At 34.5% G+C, this 20,351-nt stretch overlaps 1 protein-coding gene across 1 annotated transcript; it reads left to right on the top strand.

Annotated features, from left to right (window-relative positions):
* Nucleotides 1–332: 332 nt before the first annotated feature.
* LOC110443067 (motor neuron and pancreas homeobox protein 1-like) lies at nucleotides 333–20,351 on the top strand. The gene is made up of 3 exons (XM_021487041.1): nucleotides 333–1,221; nucleotides 17,514–17,674; nucleotides 19,491–20,351. The coding sequence occupies exons 1-3, from the start codon at nucleotides 675–677 to the stop codon at nucleotides 19,854–19,856; spliced, it is 1,074 nt and encodes a 357-aa protein (XP_021342716.1). The 5' UTR covers nucleotides 333–674; the 3' UTR covers nucleotides 19,857–20,351.

Consider the following 20,351-nt stretch of genomic DNA (forward strand, 5'->3'; position numbering starts at 1 on the left):
CAAGTTTAAGAATTAGATTAGATGATATTTTTGTTTACCTAAGATGTAATTCATTAAGGTTTAATCCATCCACTGAAATATTATTACCAAATACGATACACTTGCAACAAATCTTCAACAAAGAAAATCTCCTTACAAGATTCGGTAGCCGAACACAATGATAAAACTATTTACTGATCTGCCAATCAGAAGCATAGGAAAGATATCGACAGCGTGCTGCGGTTCCGTTATTTACATAAGATTCTATAGCTCCGCCCCTTTATGCTAATGATCATAACGGGAGATATAATCTTTGAGGGTGCTCTCGTTATCAAATGTTGTCGAGGTGTTTGGACTGGTAAATTGTGGCACGGTGTGACGTTTGGCATAAATATTTTGACTTTTCTGGACATTGAAGATTTGTGTAGTAAATGATCCAAGATATGAGGCGAGAGGAAGTGTGTTTTATCCGGACGACTCATTATTAGCTTGGAAAACAATCACAACTCTGTGTTAGTGGAGATAAACCAACTTTACTACGGGCTGGGGTGATATTTTGAAGTTGTATTTGATAAACTTGAATCAAAGAAATGAAGTTGTTTTTGGACATTATATCGAGATAACAACAAACATTTTGTGTATAAATTTTCTGATATTTCAATGAAATAAAGGTTATATACAGCTGAGACGTTCTGATGCATTACACAACAAAGATGGATAATTCTCGTAAATCATTCAGCATTGACGCTTTATTGTCAAAATCATCTTCCGTTTCAACACCCAAGAAAACTTCAGACTCAGACCAACGTTTTCATTCGAAGTCACCGTTAGTATCGCCTGTGGTACCCTTAGGGTCTCCCCGACCCTCGTCTTCCGGTTCCAGCCACCGAAGTAACAGCCCTGACTCAAGTCTGTCCCCGTCTGGATCTGGTGGTTTCACATCCGGAACGTTTATTCCCCGACCCGGACTTTTGAATACGCAACATCCGGCCCTAATGCATCAACATTCGGTCGCAATTCAAGGCCTCCTTCACGCTCAACAGATGTATGGTGCATTTAACGGACATACGGGTGGCCACAATGGGGGCGGAAGTGGTATGCCTATGTTTTCCGGAAGTGCTTTTCACAGTCCTGCGGATCACGCGTATAAACTCTCACAGCACGCGCAAAACATCCAACCATACCTGAATGAGTGGTTTGCACGTGGCGGCATGTTGATGCCTCGTATGATGGATTACACGGGTGAGTGACGTCATTGGTTGGGGAAGAGGGTAGAGAAACGGGTAACACAGGGAATAGCATTTGTTGTGTTCTTTAATCTAGCTGTATGTTAAGTGGTGCTTTATTAGTCAGTGTGATAGTATTGAGAGGATACATTGTACTACGTCAACAATATTTCATAGGGATAAATAGGGGGCAGAAACTAGCTTAAACATATTGGTTTTAGTGCAAGTAGAATATCATGATATGTGCAAAATATCGAGAAATCTGATTTCTAAAAGTTGATATGAACTATCCACTGAAATTATCCATTTGGGGTGTTTCTATCGATAGTGTACGCATACATATATATATGTATATCTGTGTAGAAGCAGGCTATCGATACTCTGTGTTCGCCCATGTTAACAGCAGATTTTGTGGCAACTACCTGTTAAACAACTAACAACTTATTAATATATAATAACAGAGGAGTTCGTAGTTATTAAAAATTACCGGTTAAACAATTTATATTTCTAAAAATTATTGTGTTTTAACTATTTACATCGAATAAACAAAAAATATCATATATAGAACAGAAAATCGTAAAAGTACGGCTTCGTGTATTATGATTGCTCAGCTGTTATACAAACTAAATCATATCTGTATATATGCATGCAGTGATGGAAAGCTGAACATGTATTTCCTCTCAAATGGGAACATTTAAAAAAAAAAAGTTATTAACAGTTTATTGTCAAACTATTAAAAATATAAATAAAAAAACCCGATATGGATATTATATGGTCTGTAATTAATTGTTTGTTGAAATAACTTCTAAAATAATTTAATAGTATTAATATTAATTTTAAAAGAAATTGTATCATGAGTGTTAAAAAATAATAATTGAAATCTCCTCGAATGTCCACCAGAAATGTATCGAACGAATTTTTACGTTTTAAATCAAAATAAATCACGAAGTTCACTATTAGGCCTAACACGGCGATGCCTTTGTATTATGATAGCATATCACCAAGCGTTAGTTTGTCCCCCTACATCAAGTATGGCTACTTTATTTTAATGTGAACGAAAGGAAATCTAATGATTTTTTTTTTTATCTAATTCGTAGACAAGGAAACATGAACCCTCTTACAAATGTTAACTCATAATTGTGTAAGTTTATATTTGTGAATTAAGAAAATAATATACACTGATTTTTTTTTATGTTTCAACAACAGAAAATAAAATTTATTATTCGACGCATGAATTATTAAACCCAAAATATCTCGTTAAGTCGTTCTCATTTTTTTTTATCACACCTTAAAACGCTTTGGCTAATTTTTTTAAAGAAAACTATATGAAATATACACAATGTAATTTAAAAAAAAACCCACCTAATTATGTTATTCTCGTATGTTTTTTTTTTATTGTGATGATATTACTACATATCATTTATTTTTGGGATTATATTGTAGAATATTGTATATTTTTGGGATTGTATTGTGGGATATTGTTTCTATATTCCAAGAATCAGTTTTCACAAGAACCTTATTTTTTTCTGTGATTTAAACATTGGAATTGTTACAGTGGAAGTTTGGTATATTTTGAGACAGTATATGTTCTATCCAATCAAATTCACAGAAATAATTACTTTACTTACATAACAACCCACAATACACTTACTAACAAACAGCGACCTTAACTACCCATTGAGTTCTGTTTCTCGCATCCTTTAATGTGAAGACACTGGATTGGAATCCGGATACATCTTAGTGGAAACAAAGCTTTTATTTCGATTATTTATCGTCCTTCTGGATCATTTCTGCCATCAGTTTCGGATACATGTATTGTCATAAAAGTGATATTGTTTTTACAAAATTATTATAACGCTGTTCACACATCTTGTTTTCGTCTGATGTTTGGCTTAGTCAGTCACAGTTATGGAAAGTGGACATATTCCAATGATAATTAATGTAAGACTACATTTCATTGAAATAAATATTATTTTAGCTTATTTAACGATAATATTTAAAGACAAAAAAATAATTAACTGTTTCTTCCCACTAAACACTAAATGCAAATATCCCAAAACAACCTGTACAACATCCTAATATCTGTCCATCATTGTATCTTTTGATTAATGGGTTCCTTAAATAATAATTTCTAATGCATTACCCCATATTGTATTTTGAATATTAGAAATATGATATAATTCTACTTCGGTATAATCTAGCTATAATTAGTTACCCTAACTTGAAATTGAAAACGAATTGAAATCAGATTTTTACAGAAGGTTACCACTTTCAATGATGCATGTGCTGTTTAAATCAATGGAGAGCTTAGGTAAAAGTTATTGTTAGAGTAAAATTAAATACTAAACACATTTAAATAAATGCGATTATTTTCAACTACAAGTAGTTAAATTAGAAGAAGCAACAACATGTCTAAATGTTTACTTCATTTAATAAAATTGTTTTGTTGAGCTGGCGATGCCTGACTTAGAACTAAGAAACGGTTTTATAAAGTTATGTGATAAAAGCCTTTTGATTAAAAACGAAAACTTTTCTACAAACACCAACACTATACAGCCCATAGCATTGATTTCTCATTGCTAAAAACCTGATGTGGTCTTTTTATTTCATTTCCGTACATGCAACTGTAAAACAATTGTTCAATCAATTGCATGTTGCTAGGAGCTTCGGTTTATCCGGAATTTGTGCCTTATTAATTAATTGATAAGGGAATATTCACTCACTTTTACGATGAAAATGCTCTTTATGGAGGGAATTATTTTTCTGAGACTGACAGTATATTTTCCTCCTACAGTAACAGGGTTAGTTTGATAGATATGAACCTCTGACAAATATTGGAAAACACATCACTTCAAAAATAGTTTGTTTACTGGATTTTTTAACGAACATTATCGGATTGTGTCTATGAAAATAGTGGTAACTTGTATCGGTAACTCAAGCTTGGTATATTTTTATCTTTATTTTGTCCTATTAACAGATATGGTCACTTAACGCTTCAGGACTTTATGCACTCAATGAAAAAATGTGCATTTATATGAAAGGAAGAATCAGTAAAAAATAGTTTGCAGAAATTTAAATCCTACTTTTTGTATTATTAAAAATACTCTGAAATATTTGTTTTGGCATTACAAAAATAGAGGTTCCAAAACTGGTGATTTTGTTTTTCATTTTCGCCCCCGTTTTTTTTAAATCTTAAAATTAACGAAATTAGATGTTCATGCTTAAGAACGTTCACGAGTTGTGAAGCTTCTGTTACAACCTTATCGGGTGTTTAGGAACAATGAGTCAGGCAGCTAGCTTAGGGCTTTGACATCAAACATATTTTATTCAACAAAACCGGTAAAATGGATTAAACACAGGTTATTACAAGTTATAAAGCAATCTCCATTTAGCATTCAGTAACACGAAGGAACTTGTTTGAAATAAAATAAAATGCTAGTAAATATGCATTAATCACACAGTTTTAAGCTAAAGATTTCTATTATAATACTTAACATATTTTGAAGTTGTTCGATTTTCACCAATTCTAAGTTTCGTAAAGTTCGTAAGTTCAAGGGCGCTAATCTTCAAACCGCCAATAACTTTAACAAATAAAAAGGACAGAAGGCGGTAATGAACCTTTCAATTAGCCCAACATTCTGTCGTGTAGTTTTAGAGTTTGGTTGTTGATAAACAGGTTCAATTTTGTTAAAAATAATGATATCGAAGAGGTACATAATCAAAACGTTGTTTAAATAGCAACAGTCACACTTGGTCATTGGTCATTAAGGCCATAAAGAATCCCACAACAAAAGTCAGGTCCGTGTTACACTTAAAAAATAAAAAATAATATATATATATATATATATATATAAATGTCAAAAAGTTACTTGTGTTTTGAATTGTTAGGTATAACATACACCGGCCGGTGGCCATTCGTTTTTACTAACACTGAACATGATGAATCCACAGTTTAACTCGAAGAGCATATTTCATTTTAATCAGATATCTCTGAACTTATTTAATGTATCTCAAAGTTATTTGGATAATTTCGAGTTATTAAGATCCGACTATGATTTCAAAATGTGCTGAGTCTATATATTTTTCAGTATTGATGGTGATCGAGCTAACTCGGTTTTTATGATTTAACTAATTCACAGTGCGGCAATAATTATGATAATATTTACGGATGTGAATTCTACAACTATTGTACCGTAATGTATCAGTTAGCGAACAAAACATATCTGATTTCACTCGGTTGCCATTGTTTATTATATTACTGTGTATCGATTATGGTACATTGTAAGTTCGTTGTTTTGTTAACACCTTTGCGCTCTCAACGGGTGCCCCCTTGACCGTTCATACCTGTCAGAAATCCTGTAACTAACTCTCTACAACACTCCACTTTAATCTCCGTAATTCCCCGCTAATTCCCAGATTTACTGTATCATTAAGTTCCTCGTAAACCAATTATGTACTCATAATCCTGACCATCGAAACACGTTAGAAGATGGCGCAGCATTTCAAAGGCACATGCCTGCTTTGTACTGCGGGACGGATCTGAAATACAAAGGCGGCCATTTTGGATTTTCACCTTCCCTTTGGATTCGAAATCCATTTGGCTGATACAGACTTGATAACATTCTAATGGGTAGTTTTGAATGAACGATAGACGAAAGGTGAGGTAAAACCCGTGTAATCCCCGTCTGTATAACAGAAGTGAGAACAGGGCTTAGTCCCCCGACAATACAGATAACGGTATCGCTCTAAAAACTCCGGACATAGCATGGCAACGTGGCGAAGAGTAGAAACTGAATACAAAAACGGACCAAGTAGACGTCTACACGATAGAACCAAAATTCAGCATCCTGTGTCTAATTGTGTACATGAAGACAATATAATTCAACTTCCAGATTTCATCAACTTGTATGTAAAATAATTACGAGAAGTATAAATATTTAGTCTGTTACCAAATAAAGGAAACTATTTTCTAGGACACACGACAATTTCATCGCTGTAAGACTCATCAGTAGTAAGTAGGTCAATCGAATGAAAATCCAAAATCTAAAAAATTCCAAACCTATGTAGAATGCAGCAAAAAGACGAGTACCTATCTCACCCTTTATTACACGTACACATTTACAAAATCCTTTGGCTGCATCAGATAATTTTTGTCTTAAACTGATAGTTTGTATTAACCGTGCCAAAATAAATTCCCGCCCCAAGGTTACGGCACACCTCGGGGACTGATCGACACCAGCACTTTTTCTGGAAATAGTTATCACAAATATGAAGTAAGAAAGTATCCACTTTAAATTTAAGTTGTCGATGCAGAATGAATGCCAAACAAAGTAAACATTTTGCTGTATCATATGGCCCCTTAGATAGTTTAGAAATTATCAGTGGTACTCCAAATGTTGAATAATCAAAAATTATGTCTGAATTGCTCCGAAACTTTTGTAGATTAGAAGAAGACATCTTTCGCTGTTGTTTTGTTTTCATTCTTTAATGTCCGATGTGAGTTTTTTAATCAATTGTATATTACATGTACATTGCTTCATTACTTCTGCTTGTGTCTATCACAAGCTATCCTAAACATGTTTTACAGGCTGATAGTTAATAGAAACGTGTTAGGACCCTAAGCATTACTGTCAGGATAATATCACAGAGCAATGCTTAACTAAAATTTCCGTCAGACAGTGTTGTTAGGTATATTCCAGCTAAAAGTTGACTTAAGAATATAATTGTTTTGGCATTTTTCTTCTGGTTAAACATACATGTATTGTGTCCTGTTTCTCAAGAACCTACAACTAGCTGCACACTCCAGTAGAACTAGTGACGCGTTAGTTCGCTCGATCAATGAAATTATGGTCGCTAAAAAGCACCAATTAGCGGTCATAGGCGTTGGTTAATCATTATATGGTCACGATACATACAGTTTAAAATGATGTGTGAGAGGTATTATAAAACATTTTAGATATTTTGATGAACAACAAACACAATGACATGCCATTGATAGTGTGTTCTGGTTGATATGTGGTGATGTGAACCGTGCACATCGGTAAAGGTATTTAGTAATACTGCGTCTTTACTATCATAGCCTTGTGAACCGTATCTCAGGACTCTACAGAAGCTGTGTAGCATTGTAGCATCTTGATCTTCATCAGATTCAATTGCATAACACGCACATCTAAATCTACTCTATATCAGAAATAAGTAAAGTACAGTTATTGCTTCTTTTAATATTCAATTGCTGTGACATAAAAATATGCATTGTTACATTTGCGACCTAAAGTTTGAAATAGATTTCTTTATATATTTATAAAGTATTTTCTATTGGGGAATGATAGATTTCATTCCTTATCCAAAATGAATGAGCATTTTTTTTAATAAAAATATATTAATTAATATCAAATTCGATAAAAGTTTCGTGTAAGAGAACTAATTAATGATAAATAAAACGTAAACAATTTACGCCGTTCACTTCCGAACGTCATGCTGTTTTCAGATCATGTCAGGTTAAGTCTTAATCACTTGGTGTGTAAACGCTGTCAGTTCACGCCGTTTACACAAATACAGGCAAAAGTATTTACGGAATGATTGATAGCGACTGAATTTTCCGGGTTAATCCCTGGAGTGGCGGTTTCGCGGTCATTGATAGTTCTATTGTAGTTTAATCATTCTGAAAGACTCAAGGACCCTCCCATCTGTCAAAATGAGCCTTGATTGGTCAGCTTGACATCCTAATAAGGCTAACGGAAGGGGGCCCCATTCTGGCTTTAATCCTTCCCAAGTACTGCATTCTGTAGTCTGAATTGTTGTTTTATTATAATGATATGTTAACATGTACCGTTAAAACTATGCTTGATGTGCACGCTTTGAAAGAAAAGGACTTGAGAATCAAATACTATGTTTAAAGCTAGCTGATCACGTGATTAATACCATATGGTTTGGGTCGGTGTTAGATACAGCCCTATCAAATAAAATGTGACATTTATTAACGCACGCTGGTATTTCAGCATCTAGAGCACGATTTGAGGCAGATTTGTCAACAAAACACGTCAATTTACAACCTCAAAGCTCCCTTAATATGTAGTTATAAAGTGCCAGCCTTAACACCTGGGCACATCAAAGGGCCCGCCGATGTCAGGTACACAGGTAACAACGTCCTACCTGAGTAAACACCTACCGTTTATATAGTTATCTCGTTTGACAATTGAACGGGAATTATCAGTGAAAAATATGAAAATTGTTTTAACGTGTGGAAATTAATACACCAAGAAACTATTTGGCCAATATAAGAAACGATTTTAAGCCATTTGTTTTGAATACAGCTTATCTTAACACTTTAAATTGTTTCTAAATAACGAGATCGGATTTAAGATGCTGAGGATGCCTAGCTATTGCCATCTCCTGTCGACTTTCTCCTCAAACAACTTAACGACAAATTACAAAAAAAAAGTGATCATCCGCCTACAGTGTTAGTCAGCCCCGAGTACAATAATCGGTTTGGAAACCGAGCCAGAATGTACCCCTGATTGTACCTGTCTAACCCGCTAACGCACGTGGTAGCAATCTAACATTATATATAACAGGTTAAATGACTTAAAAGGTATAACAATTTTAACCATAATTTCAACTCTTTAATTGTATACATTTTTAATTAGGTAAGCGACAAATGATGTTTAGAAAAATTGGTATAATTGGTATTTGATATAAATGCTATTGTCTGTTGTAAGTGGCCCTATATTTGAGAACTCTTCCATGCAATTTAGTTTGAACGTTTTTGCAAATGACAAATTACATTCAAAGGGCAAATTATTTCCAACTGAAAATATTACTCATGGATTCGGAAACAGTCCATGAACAAGTTTTCTTGTAACAGATTCGGAATGAAAATATTTCTTTCTCCATTACAAATCAAATCATCGGAGCCACCGCAAAAAGCGTGAAATGATACGCATCGTCGGAAATAAATATAAATTTACACTCGAAGGAGTTCAATGACTTTATCTGGTAGTCTGCGCGGACCTCATCTCACAAGATACGCGTCTATCTGTAATTCCCAACAAATCTTAAGTCTGTGACATAATACTTGTGTAGTGGGCAAGGAGAACGTCGTGATCTTTTAATGATTGATAAATTTTATCTTAAGTTGAACATCATTAAAGATGACCGATAGCGGCATCTACTGCCGATAACGTACGGGAACGACATGTCCGGCTAATGGTTCACACACGCTCGGGGACGGTTTCGGGAGATTCTTATATCATAAGCTGACGAATATTACGATTTCTTATCCATCATTACTTCATTTCGATCAAAATTAACGAAGATAACACATGGATCCGTACTGTGGGTCGTGCCGTGTTTTCGATTCAAGGGACTTATTAACGGCGCAGCCATTTTGTTTTCCTGTCACATGGCCCCTGCACGCCACACCCGCGTACTGAATGCCCTTCAATACATGTAATGCAGAAGCACTAATGTACCTGTATTCTTTCCTGAGAGTAAGTTTGATTAAAACCAGAATTATATTCAAAAATTCAAAGTAATGACCAAACACATTTTCTTTATTACTCGCTAATCAAATACAGTGCGCATCCCGTTCCGAACTAAGTATGATTTATACAGTGGTTCCAAATTTTAGCAATTTTGTAAAAATATCAATGACAGAATACAGAATTAAGAATTTGGCACTTCATCGTTCCTTTATACATATATATATATTGTTTAAGATCGCTCTGATAGCACGTAAGAGAATCGCCCTCCATTGGTCCCGTCCTGCCAATGGTGTCCTAGCGTGGCTCTCCTACTATCAACACGATATTTCATACATCGTTCTGTAGGAATGTTATTCTTAAATTACACGACTAGTTACCTCTAACAATGATAGAGTTCAGCGACGCAAATTGACCATCATCGAGTGAAGAATTGGCCATTTCATCCTCTCGCGCGTCACGCCTCACCCCTAAACGACAGAAATCGTTTCTAGTGGATTCTATAGTTTGTCTCTGTATCGCTATTTCTCGGTAATGCACTGGAGACCGACCGTAATTCATTAGCCAGGAAAGAGGCGAAGAAATGACGGGAAAATTTGGTAGTAAAATTTCATTACGAATGTAGAGAGTGTATTGGCGGCATCTGGTAGATTGTATTTCATTTGTAAATGTCAACAACACAGGCTTATCACGGCATGATTAAAGCGGCGCTGTAACGGGCGCAAGGAGCGCAATTTGCTAATTCAATTTTCAATTCGCCAGCTATTAGCCTCCGAGACAGTCGATTTAGCCTAACATTAGTGACAATTTGTATTTGGTTTTGCCACCATAGGGCAAGCTCGCCAGATTAATCAAATCTGCATGAGAAAGGCTGAAAAGGAGACGGGCTCTTCGGATGTAAAGACTGAATTGGCTTCTCAATAGCGTCTGTGGTCGGAACACAAAAGGAAGGCGAGGAAAGCTCTCCAGAATGATTCCTTAAGTTACTAACGATAGGGCAAATTAACTAATCAACTTATTTCCTCCAGAATTAAATCCACTTGATCCGACAAATTAAAACCGAAGATTAAAAAGCACAGCGACAAACAGTATTGTAGTGGTGTACTAGCGACTGACATCACTCAGCGCGTGTAATCAATCAAAACCGGCCACAGCTTTTGTCGTGACCGAGATGTGGTACCGACTGACAGGGTCGCAACATTTTTCGTCTAAATAGAAAATATAGCGGAATTAAATTTAATATAATAAAAGTAATCACAAAAGCGTAAGGTAAAATTGATTTAAGTTTAACAAGTCCCACTTCGGACATACATGAATCTAATGTACAGGAAGCCTTCCAGACTTTAGCAGGCAAAAATCGATGCTAAATTGAATAATTTCCAACTGGGAAGACGCCGATTTGTATTCAATTCGTTGAAAAAAATGATAAGAGGTTTTGTCTATCAGAATTATATATTGCGATTTCGAATTGATGGCTGGAGGGGTCAAGATTCTGTTTTAATCGAGTTTGTCTTACCTCTGGCTCTTTCAACTATCTCTTCACAGGTTACCCAAACTTAATTGCTTTGGTTTATAATTCAATGTCTGAAAATTTTATGAGACGTGTTGTTCTCTGTTTAAACACTCAACTGTGTTAGCTTCACCCAAGTTTAAGTAAGAAATAAGTTCCAATATATAGTTTATTTATCGTGTAAACGAGAATATTGGAAACTTAAAATTAATTCCATTTAAACAATTTTATATAGAAGCAATATGTGTGAGCACATTCGAATTTCAAATAATTTTGTATTGTTTGACAGGATTTGAAAAACTTGCATACGCATTCTATCTTTATCAAATATTATCCTTTAAAAACCATGTTGTTTTAACACGTCTATAGATTGAGCTTAACTTTTTCTTTATTCTAGATAACTAAATTAATTGGTTCGACTTTAGTCTAAATGACTAAATTGTTTGTCATGGTTCTAGTTTTTATGACTAAATTGTTTGGTATGACTTTTGATTTTATGACTTAATTGTGTGGTATGTTTTTTTAATGACTAAATTGTTTGGTATGACTTTTGATTTTATGACTTTATTGTTTGGTATGTTTTTTTTAAGGATTAAAGTGTTTGGTATGACTTTAGTTCTGACGACTAAATTGTTTGACATGATTTTATGATGAATGATTTGAAAAGTTACAAAGTTGATAACTTGATATTTACTTTCCTTTTCTTTTACGGTAAAAAAAACAACGGACCATGGATGAACTATATTATAATTATAATTAATGTGATTAATAAATGATTTTTTTTATAAGTATTTTGCTTTCATCAATATTTCTATGATTGGAATTTAATGTGTGAAAGAAAGTTATTATGTTGATGATCTGATGTTATTGAAAAGTTAGTGGTACATTAGATGATGATATTTTCTCTCTAATTTGCCTGATGTACCTTCATAAGAAAGACTAACTCCAGCGTGAAATGTATCGACATATTTCTGGGGTTCAGTTCAAGCTCTTTATGGTTAATTGTAACCACTTGAGTAAAGTACTCTTGTCATCGCCGACTGGTTAAATGATTACAATTTAATTGGAAATGAAGCGGAACGAAACTGTTAGGAAATTAATTATCATGATAACGAGGGAAACGAATTTAATCATTGGATAAAAAATCTGTCCAAAGAAAGATAATTTAATTAATACTAAAGAAACAACAGGAAGAGAAGTGTCATTATACTGTCTTCATGTAGCGAGAAACTGTTATAGGGGCACACGGAAGGGAAACTGAAGTGACGAATTTATCAATCCATCAACATGTTTTAAACTATACAAAATAACTATTCGACTTATATGAAATAAATTGAATAACATTTACGATTAAAAAGAATAACAATAAAAAACAGGTACATAAAAAAGTTATCTAAAGAAAACAAATAGCAGCGAATAAAATAGAAAAAAACCCAAATATGTTGAAAATTACTCTTTCATGGCCCCATCGGCGACTGAGGACGCGATGATATGTGACCGCTTTATTCATTAGAATCTGTTCTCCTCACCGCAGCCAATACATTAATAGAATTTATGCGAATTCAGATTTTCCGCATGACTACGTTTTCACCGTCTGGGAAACGGAGGCCATGTCTATTCATATAATCCTTCTCTAACCGAGCATGCCTTTATTTGATCTCCTCCGTTATACTTCGAGAGCTAATTAGTAGATTGTTGACAAATATAATTAGATTCCGGAACGGCAAATAAAGCAGAATGTTCAACATTACCATTGATTGAAAATACTGAAGTGCTTTTATGGGTAATTTACCATGCCACAACTTTCACTCTATGGCCTTAATGTTTCCGATTTGTCATGCTTGTCATTAGTATTGAATTGAAACAGGGACATGTATTTTAGTTTATAAAATAGCTGTATCGGACTAATATAAGATCACATTCATCATCATCATCATTACCAAATTCTTCCACCTAATCTCAGTCGTTTTCTCAAAGATGAGCAGGGCAACTGTGTTGCATAAGATATATTTTGTATTAGAAATCATCATACATATCATACACATCATACACATTAAACACATTATACACATTAAACACATGTATGATCATGTAGATTGTATTTCATATCGTTAGGAAATATGTTAGAGTGCTTGTGTAAATCCGTGTCAAAACAAGTTAATTATTTAATGAAAAATACATACTATGTATATGCTGACATCTATGTATATGAGCGGGGCATGTACTATTTTTAAACGGATATTAACAATATTTAATGATCTTTCATACATGTTAGCGTTACATGTTGAAGAATATTTATAAACAGGTTTTGCCTCACCCAAATATAACAAAATGGGTCGAGGGAGTAGTTCTAACAGTGTAGACAAATGAGACTGTCAGACACCCAGAAAAACACAGAAAACTTCTTTTACGTAAAGACAACAAAGACATGTAATAAGATGTAACTACTGTTATTAGTATAATTTTTTATGTAATTGAAGTGTTCTGTGTTTTCTGTGTCTCGGTACAGAAGCGGATTGTTCCGAAAATTTGACAACCTCATATTGTCTACACTGTTGGAATTACCTCCTTGCCCCATATACCGATTGTAATTAATTTGTATCCTACAAACATACATTTGCAAGGATCCAGTATAACATGGAATTTACCGTTGATATAACTTCTTTGACAACCAATAATATACATGGGTATATATATATATATTTCTTAAGAACATAAGCCGAAAATTGTATCATGTGTGTGTAAGATGACAGGTCGGGATATGTAAAGGCCAGCAACTGTCCTCGCGCACATAATGTACAGTTTGAGGCTAATCTCTAGATTAAAAAATACTTCCATTGTTTCAATACAGAACACCTTTAGTTTTGATATTAACCAATACACTGACATGTCTAGGCACATAATTGTTTAATCAACACTTGTTCGTTTTACTTCTGAAACTATCAGAGTAGATTTTATCTGTCAATCACGTGGACTACGAACTAAAGACGTACTCATTTAAAAGTTTAGTGTGTTGATGCAGAAAGTCAAAAAGAGTAATGCATGCCAAACATACATAAAATAACCAAAAGTAAAAGGAAAACGCAAGTATCTTTCAGCGACATGATTGGGGATCGCATTATTGAAAAAAAATTCTATCGTTCCTTCTGATAGTCAAGCATTTTACAATCGGAAAGTGATACCGAGTGTATTTATTGACTGATGTTTTATATTTGATGGAGCAGGAACATTTTAAAACGACTGTTAAAAGTCAAGTCACGGATTATGTGATTGTGAACCAAAGGAAAAGATAAGTGTTCTTGAAAAGGTTAATTTCTATATGAAAAGGATGAAAAATACATCTTCTATATACCAGAGATTCAAAATTAATATTACGTAATAAAGACATAATAGAGGTATTAGGTGTAGACGTCAAATATATTACCAGTATCTTTCTCTTTACTTCTTGTCCAATACAAGACATCCACAGAAAATATATTGAAAACGTATTTATGTAGAAATGCGGGAAAAACTACGGCAAGACAAAACATTCGAATTTAGAAAAAAGAAGCATTTGTTTCATTAACAGGTTATAGTTACAGTAAATGTACCAGTACTCCCAACAAGTATTCAATACTTCAGTTTTTGGTTTGATGAAAATTTGGGCGTGAAACATTCAGTTTGTAAACTTGTAAATCCGCTAGAAAAGTATTGTTTGTAAAGTACTTTAATGCTAAAGAAATGTTTTATATTACAGATATGTTTTTGTAAATTTCATGTGCAATTCTTTTAATTGAATGTTGTTATTTCGTTTAACCTGCAACGTGTTTAAACTGTGGAATTATGCAATATGAACAAGTAAAAGGAGTGTTTACGATTTAGCACAAAACCTGTTTTGAGTGATCTAAGGAAAGTCATTAAGCAATAACTGAGTGATGAAATGGATTGGAATTCCTGAAATGTCGGCCAGATAATAAAAACTGTTCAATTCCTTATTTATTTAAATAATAGACTCTTAAGACAATAGACCTGCGTTTGGTCATGTAGACTCATGAAATCATGGGACTCCGCAATTGCAACTTGGATTGAAGAAATCAAGGAAAAAGAGTAATAAAATATTGTTAAATCTAATCAAACAAAAGAATATAGAACTAAAATTGTAATTGCGAGCAATAGCGGAAGTCACCCTCCCCTGCTAAGTACGCAGCAATTTAGTTTTTTACAAAACGAACACCGCAGTTGTGTTCGTATTGCCAGACTACACCTACATACCTTTCTTCAAAATTGGACGATACAATCAGAAGCCTGCATTTGGCCGCCATTTTGAATACAAAGTCAATTGTTTTTTTTTCTCGAAAACGAGCGCTGTGACGTTATCATCCATTTCATCGAGTTTCATTATGTTCCATGAAATAGAACGAATGTTATTACTGGATATGATTTTGGTCAATCAGAGGCAGCGTCGGTTATCTTGGTTGGTTGACCCGAAAAAAAGAAAAAAAGTATGATAAGAATCCTATTAGGAGTTCCTGAGATTAATCGCGGAAACTTTTACGGCGGAATAATAATAATAATAATAAGTAAGAAACGGAACAATAACAATAAGTCTCCCCGACTTCGTTCGGGGTGATTAAATGAAAGCTGTACATGAAAATTAAACAAAGGGCTGAACTGAGAGGAATGCCATCTATCGATCTAGGAGGATAAATTATATTATCAACGGCAATAAGGTTAGAACCTTTTGGATGCTAATAAATAGCGTATTTGTTTGTCGAAAGCAGTACTACAGATATTCAAACGTTGAGAGTTATTTAGCATTAGACGTGGTTCTCTCTCTCCGCGGTAGCCAAGTGGTTAAGGCGTCTGACATTCTGGTACCACTAGTCCTCCAACACTGGGTCGAGGGTTCGAGGCCGACGTGCATTGGGCAGCCCCCATGTACTGGGCGTTGGTCGGTGGTTTTTCTCCGGGATCTCCGGTTTTCCTCCGACACCAAAACCTGGCACGTTCTTATGACCTTGGCTGTTAATAACACGTAATACACGAACAAACCAAACCAAATCTCCCTCATTGCCATTGAACGAGTAGATCATCAAAAACAGTGGTTCATATACAACATCGGATTTACAAAAACGTGTAGTGTAGTGTAAAATGTATTCAGGAAGAACACATTTCTGTTACATAAAATCTAACACTGTTTTAAATTAAGATGATGCAAGTATTTTTCATTAAAAATGAACTACTCAGAGATGTAAAGGGTTTTATTTGATCAATATTAACAGGAAGAGCATTTTTCTTTCTATATAAGTTCTGTAACGTGTTAAAAGTCTGATTCTATGACGAGTCTGATAAGCCAGTGTTAGGGTGGACATAACGCATTGTTTTAATTTTGATTGTACATGTATGTACGTACGCTTGGCACATTAATGAAATAATGAACTTGAAAATAAACGTATTGACAGCCGAAGGAATAGTTTATAAAATCCTCATTTATAAGAACAATGAATAACATAACATGTTTTAAACAAGTGCTTAGTATTTTTCTGTTTTTTTCTTTTCTGTTGTACATTGTATAACATATCACAAAACATGTTGTGTTATATTATAATCATACATGTTGAGAAATGTTGAGACATTTCCATTTTTGAAAATTAAAAAAAAAGAAAAATGACCCCAATTTGCAATTCTCATTTGCTTGACAATATACAACATGAAATAAAACTATTCGGTTGATGTACATGCATTATCATAAAATATTTGATATAGTTTAAAAACATTTTAAACCGATGGAAATTAAAAAATACAAATAAGCATAATATCTTGCAGACTAGTTAATGCAGACTAGTTAATACACATACCTGACATATTTACCAGCTACCGGCTTAATCAAATAAAGATTTCAACACTCTCTTCAAATATTTATCCACTGATTTTCTTTTGTGTCAAGTATTCGTTAATTGGCGTAAGAAGATAATGTTATGTTTTAACACAAAACATAAATATTTCTCTGGAAAATACATAAAAACATATTTTAGAAATACGTTATATCATAAATAATAATAATACAAAAATGTATTGAACTTTTTTTTCACATTTTCGGTTCATTTTCAGTCCATCAGACACCTTTATTTATTTATGTTTTCGCATACTGCGTATTTAAACTATTTTTAAAGTGTATATGCGAATGCACATTAGTAAAATGTTAGCCTTGTTTTATATTTCTAATAGTGGTGTGTTCTTCCCCAGACGAACATCACTACATTGTTTTGTGTTCTACATTATTCTAATGTAGACTGATTTTAAACATACAATGCGTAACATGATTGCCTCTCTTTGCAGCTCAACAGCAGTCTAGTCTTCTTGGTAAGACGAGGCGGCCACGGACGGCCTTCACCAGTCAACAATTGCTGGAGCTAGAGCGACAATTTAAGATGAACAAATACCTTTCACGACCCAAACGGTTCGAAGTGGCGACATCGCTCATGCTCACGGAGACCCAGGTAGGCTAACATTAGCAACACAAACTTGTTAAATAATAACGATAAAAACATGACAGGAACAAATCAGACTATTGTTTTGCTCATAAACGTTTTGTATACAGTTAGAAAATTTGACAAAATTATGTTTAATAGTGTTACATGGTCACACATGCTATGGCTATATATATGAATTTCAATTTTAAAGTGGTGAATAATAACAGTTCCTTCCTTCTTATAGATAAACTACTACTTTGTACTAGGAAAATCTCTTCGTACATAAGAAATATCATTCGTTTGTGAAATACCGATAACAGTATCAAATTTAACAGAATGTCTCACTATTAAAAACGCTGCGTTAATCTTTAGTTTTGTAAACAAATTTGTTTTCACAAACCCCATTTTCTCAAAATTCTCAATAAATGGGAGAATCAATTATTTTGTTGCTCATAGTCAGACAGGAAGCGTGGTGTATAATGGTACTCTATCAGAAGCTTCCCGAATAAAGAGGGTACACCCAGCATATTTACTCACTCCTCCCCTACTCGCCTCATTCCTCTCCGCGTCGTTTAAAACCTATTTGTTTGCCGTTCTATAGCCTCTATATGTCAGAGTTAGGCATGGAATTTCGCTCATTAGCAAATGTTCAATTCTTAATCACCTTTAAGTTATGATAAAATAGTCCAAACAGGCAGGAAAACGTGGCTAATCTTCCTTTCCTTTCAAATCCTTTATCTTGCATATTTTCCTCGTGTTGACTCTTTATCAAATGAAAACACAAAACTGCAATTGAACATGGTCGTGTCTAAACGCCCCGGGCGATTAATATCGGAGCGCTAATTCCGGACTGCAAGGTAACTAATCGGAAGGTACTATACGATATTTGTGAATTCACCAAGCTCCATTTAAGAAGGGATTAGCATTCGGGGTTAAAATTTACACCTTACCTGAAAACAAGGATACACTTCTTAATACCCCAACAACACCTGTATATTATCAATGCATATCCAGCTGTCTCATAGACGTACTTATCTCTGGTAGGCCGGGCAACCGTCTTGATTAATGAGAGAAATTTCACCCACGGAGAAATAAGAAAGGCATTTTCTGCGGGATGGCGATATGGCCGTGTTGACCAGTGGACAACTGATGGCGGTAGACAATTAGGGTTTCATTTTGTGGCTTTTCACATCGTCGTTATTTTCGTAATAAACGAGTTAAATGTACTTTTGAATGTATGGTAATGTTCTGCAAAGTCGTTATTTCTGATTAATCCATGTTTCAATCGGTGATATGTCCTTGCAGGGATTGCACCTCCGTCTAGGATTCACACCTTGTCAAAACACAAATGTTATCAGATTTAAGAGTATATGACTCACAACTCCAGACAAACACATCGACATATCCAAATAAGTGTTCAGTTTGTCGGAGAATTTCTTTTGGAAACAAATAGCCACTTGAAAGTAAACCTTTTCCCTGGTTAGAACTACAATCAATTGACTTTATGACGCCCTGTCCTCCGGCATGCCTCGACAAGCAGATGTATATTGTCGATGCATTTATTTTCACATATAACCCCGTGCTATTTAATGAGTACGACCAAACGATATTGGAGTAGTAATTGACGTAAATGTGTGGTAGGATGATATTTCCATATTTCATGTGTGAGGTCAAAATGGCAGTAAATAAATAACCTGTCGGACGTATCAATTGATTTTGCTACAGTAACATACAAACAAAAATTATCAACGAAATTTTATATCATAAACAATAATATAACTTGCCAAAAACCTCTTTAAAGCTCCTGTATAATCGTTTCTACTCTATTTTTTGTTGTTTTAAGGTGAAGATCTGGTTTCAAAACCGAAGAATGAAATGGAAACGAAGTAAGAAACCTTCCTCAGAGCCGTCACAGAAGAGAATGTCGGAAGGAGGTAAAAGGAATAGCCTCTACGTCACCCAAAAAGGCGAAAAGGCACAGTCTGACGATAAAATAGATGTATTTGATATCGACCCAGAATCTGAGGATGTAGAAATCGATGATGATGATGATGATGAAGATGACGTAGATTGTGAGTCACGTGATGAGGATGTAAATGACATCTCCGTACCGCACCCTGGTCATGCGCAATCTGACATTCGCGGAGGTAGCTTGTCAGATTCAAATTTTCAGTTGAAACAGTTTGGATTATTACAAGCTGGTATATAGATTTTATGAGAGTAAGGAAAGTATGACATAGACCACCAAACGGCAGCTCTGTCGATCGAAAAGATGAACTTGAACCACAAATATTCGAAGTTGTAGATTATGTATTAAATGACCTTTGATTTACATATCTGTGACACTTTTTGAAAGTGAAGAATTTGAGGTTCATCAACGTGTTCAGATACAAGTTATAAAGGGCAGCATTCGGATCGGTATGGAACCGGATATTGCGTATTGAAATGACGTAGACATAAACCTCCATTGTACCAGCCCAGTTTGTAATATCAACAGACATTGACCCATATTTATATATGTGGTGTGCTAGTGCTATCTTGTAAGCCCATTGTGACGTAGTGTCACATGACAGACAGACTGCTAAATATCTGCCAAAGACTTGTCGAGTCGAACTGCAATCAATCTAGTATTATTTATTGACTTGTACATATGCATGGTTTATCTCGATGATAACGATAATTTGATGACGATGATGATCATATA

Source organism: Mizuhopecten yessoensis, unplaced genomic scaffold, assembly GCF_002113885.1.
Source record: "Mizuhopecten yessoensis strain PY_sf001 unplaced genomic scaffold, ASM211388v2 scaffold716323, whole genome shotgun sequence".
NCBI lineage: Eukaryota > Metazoa > Mollusca > Bivalvia > Pectinida > Pectinidae > Mizuhopecten > Mizuhopecten yessoensis.

Excerpts from the sequence above, each read along its gene's own strand:
- LOC110443067 (XM_021487041.1), top strand. The coding sequence starts at position 675 with ATGCATTACACAACAAAGATGGATAATTCTCGTAAATCATTCAGCATT. Across the intron at positions 1,222-17,513 it reads TCGTATGATGGATTACACGG|CTCAACAGCAGTCTAGTCTT; the intron begins GTGAGTGACGTC and ends CTCTCTTTGCAG. Across the intron at positions 17,675-19,490 it reads TCATGCTCACGGAGACCCAG|GTGAAGATCTGGTTTCAAAA; the intron begins GTAGGCTAACAT and ends TGTTGTTTTAAG.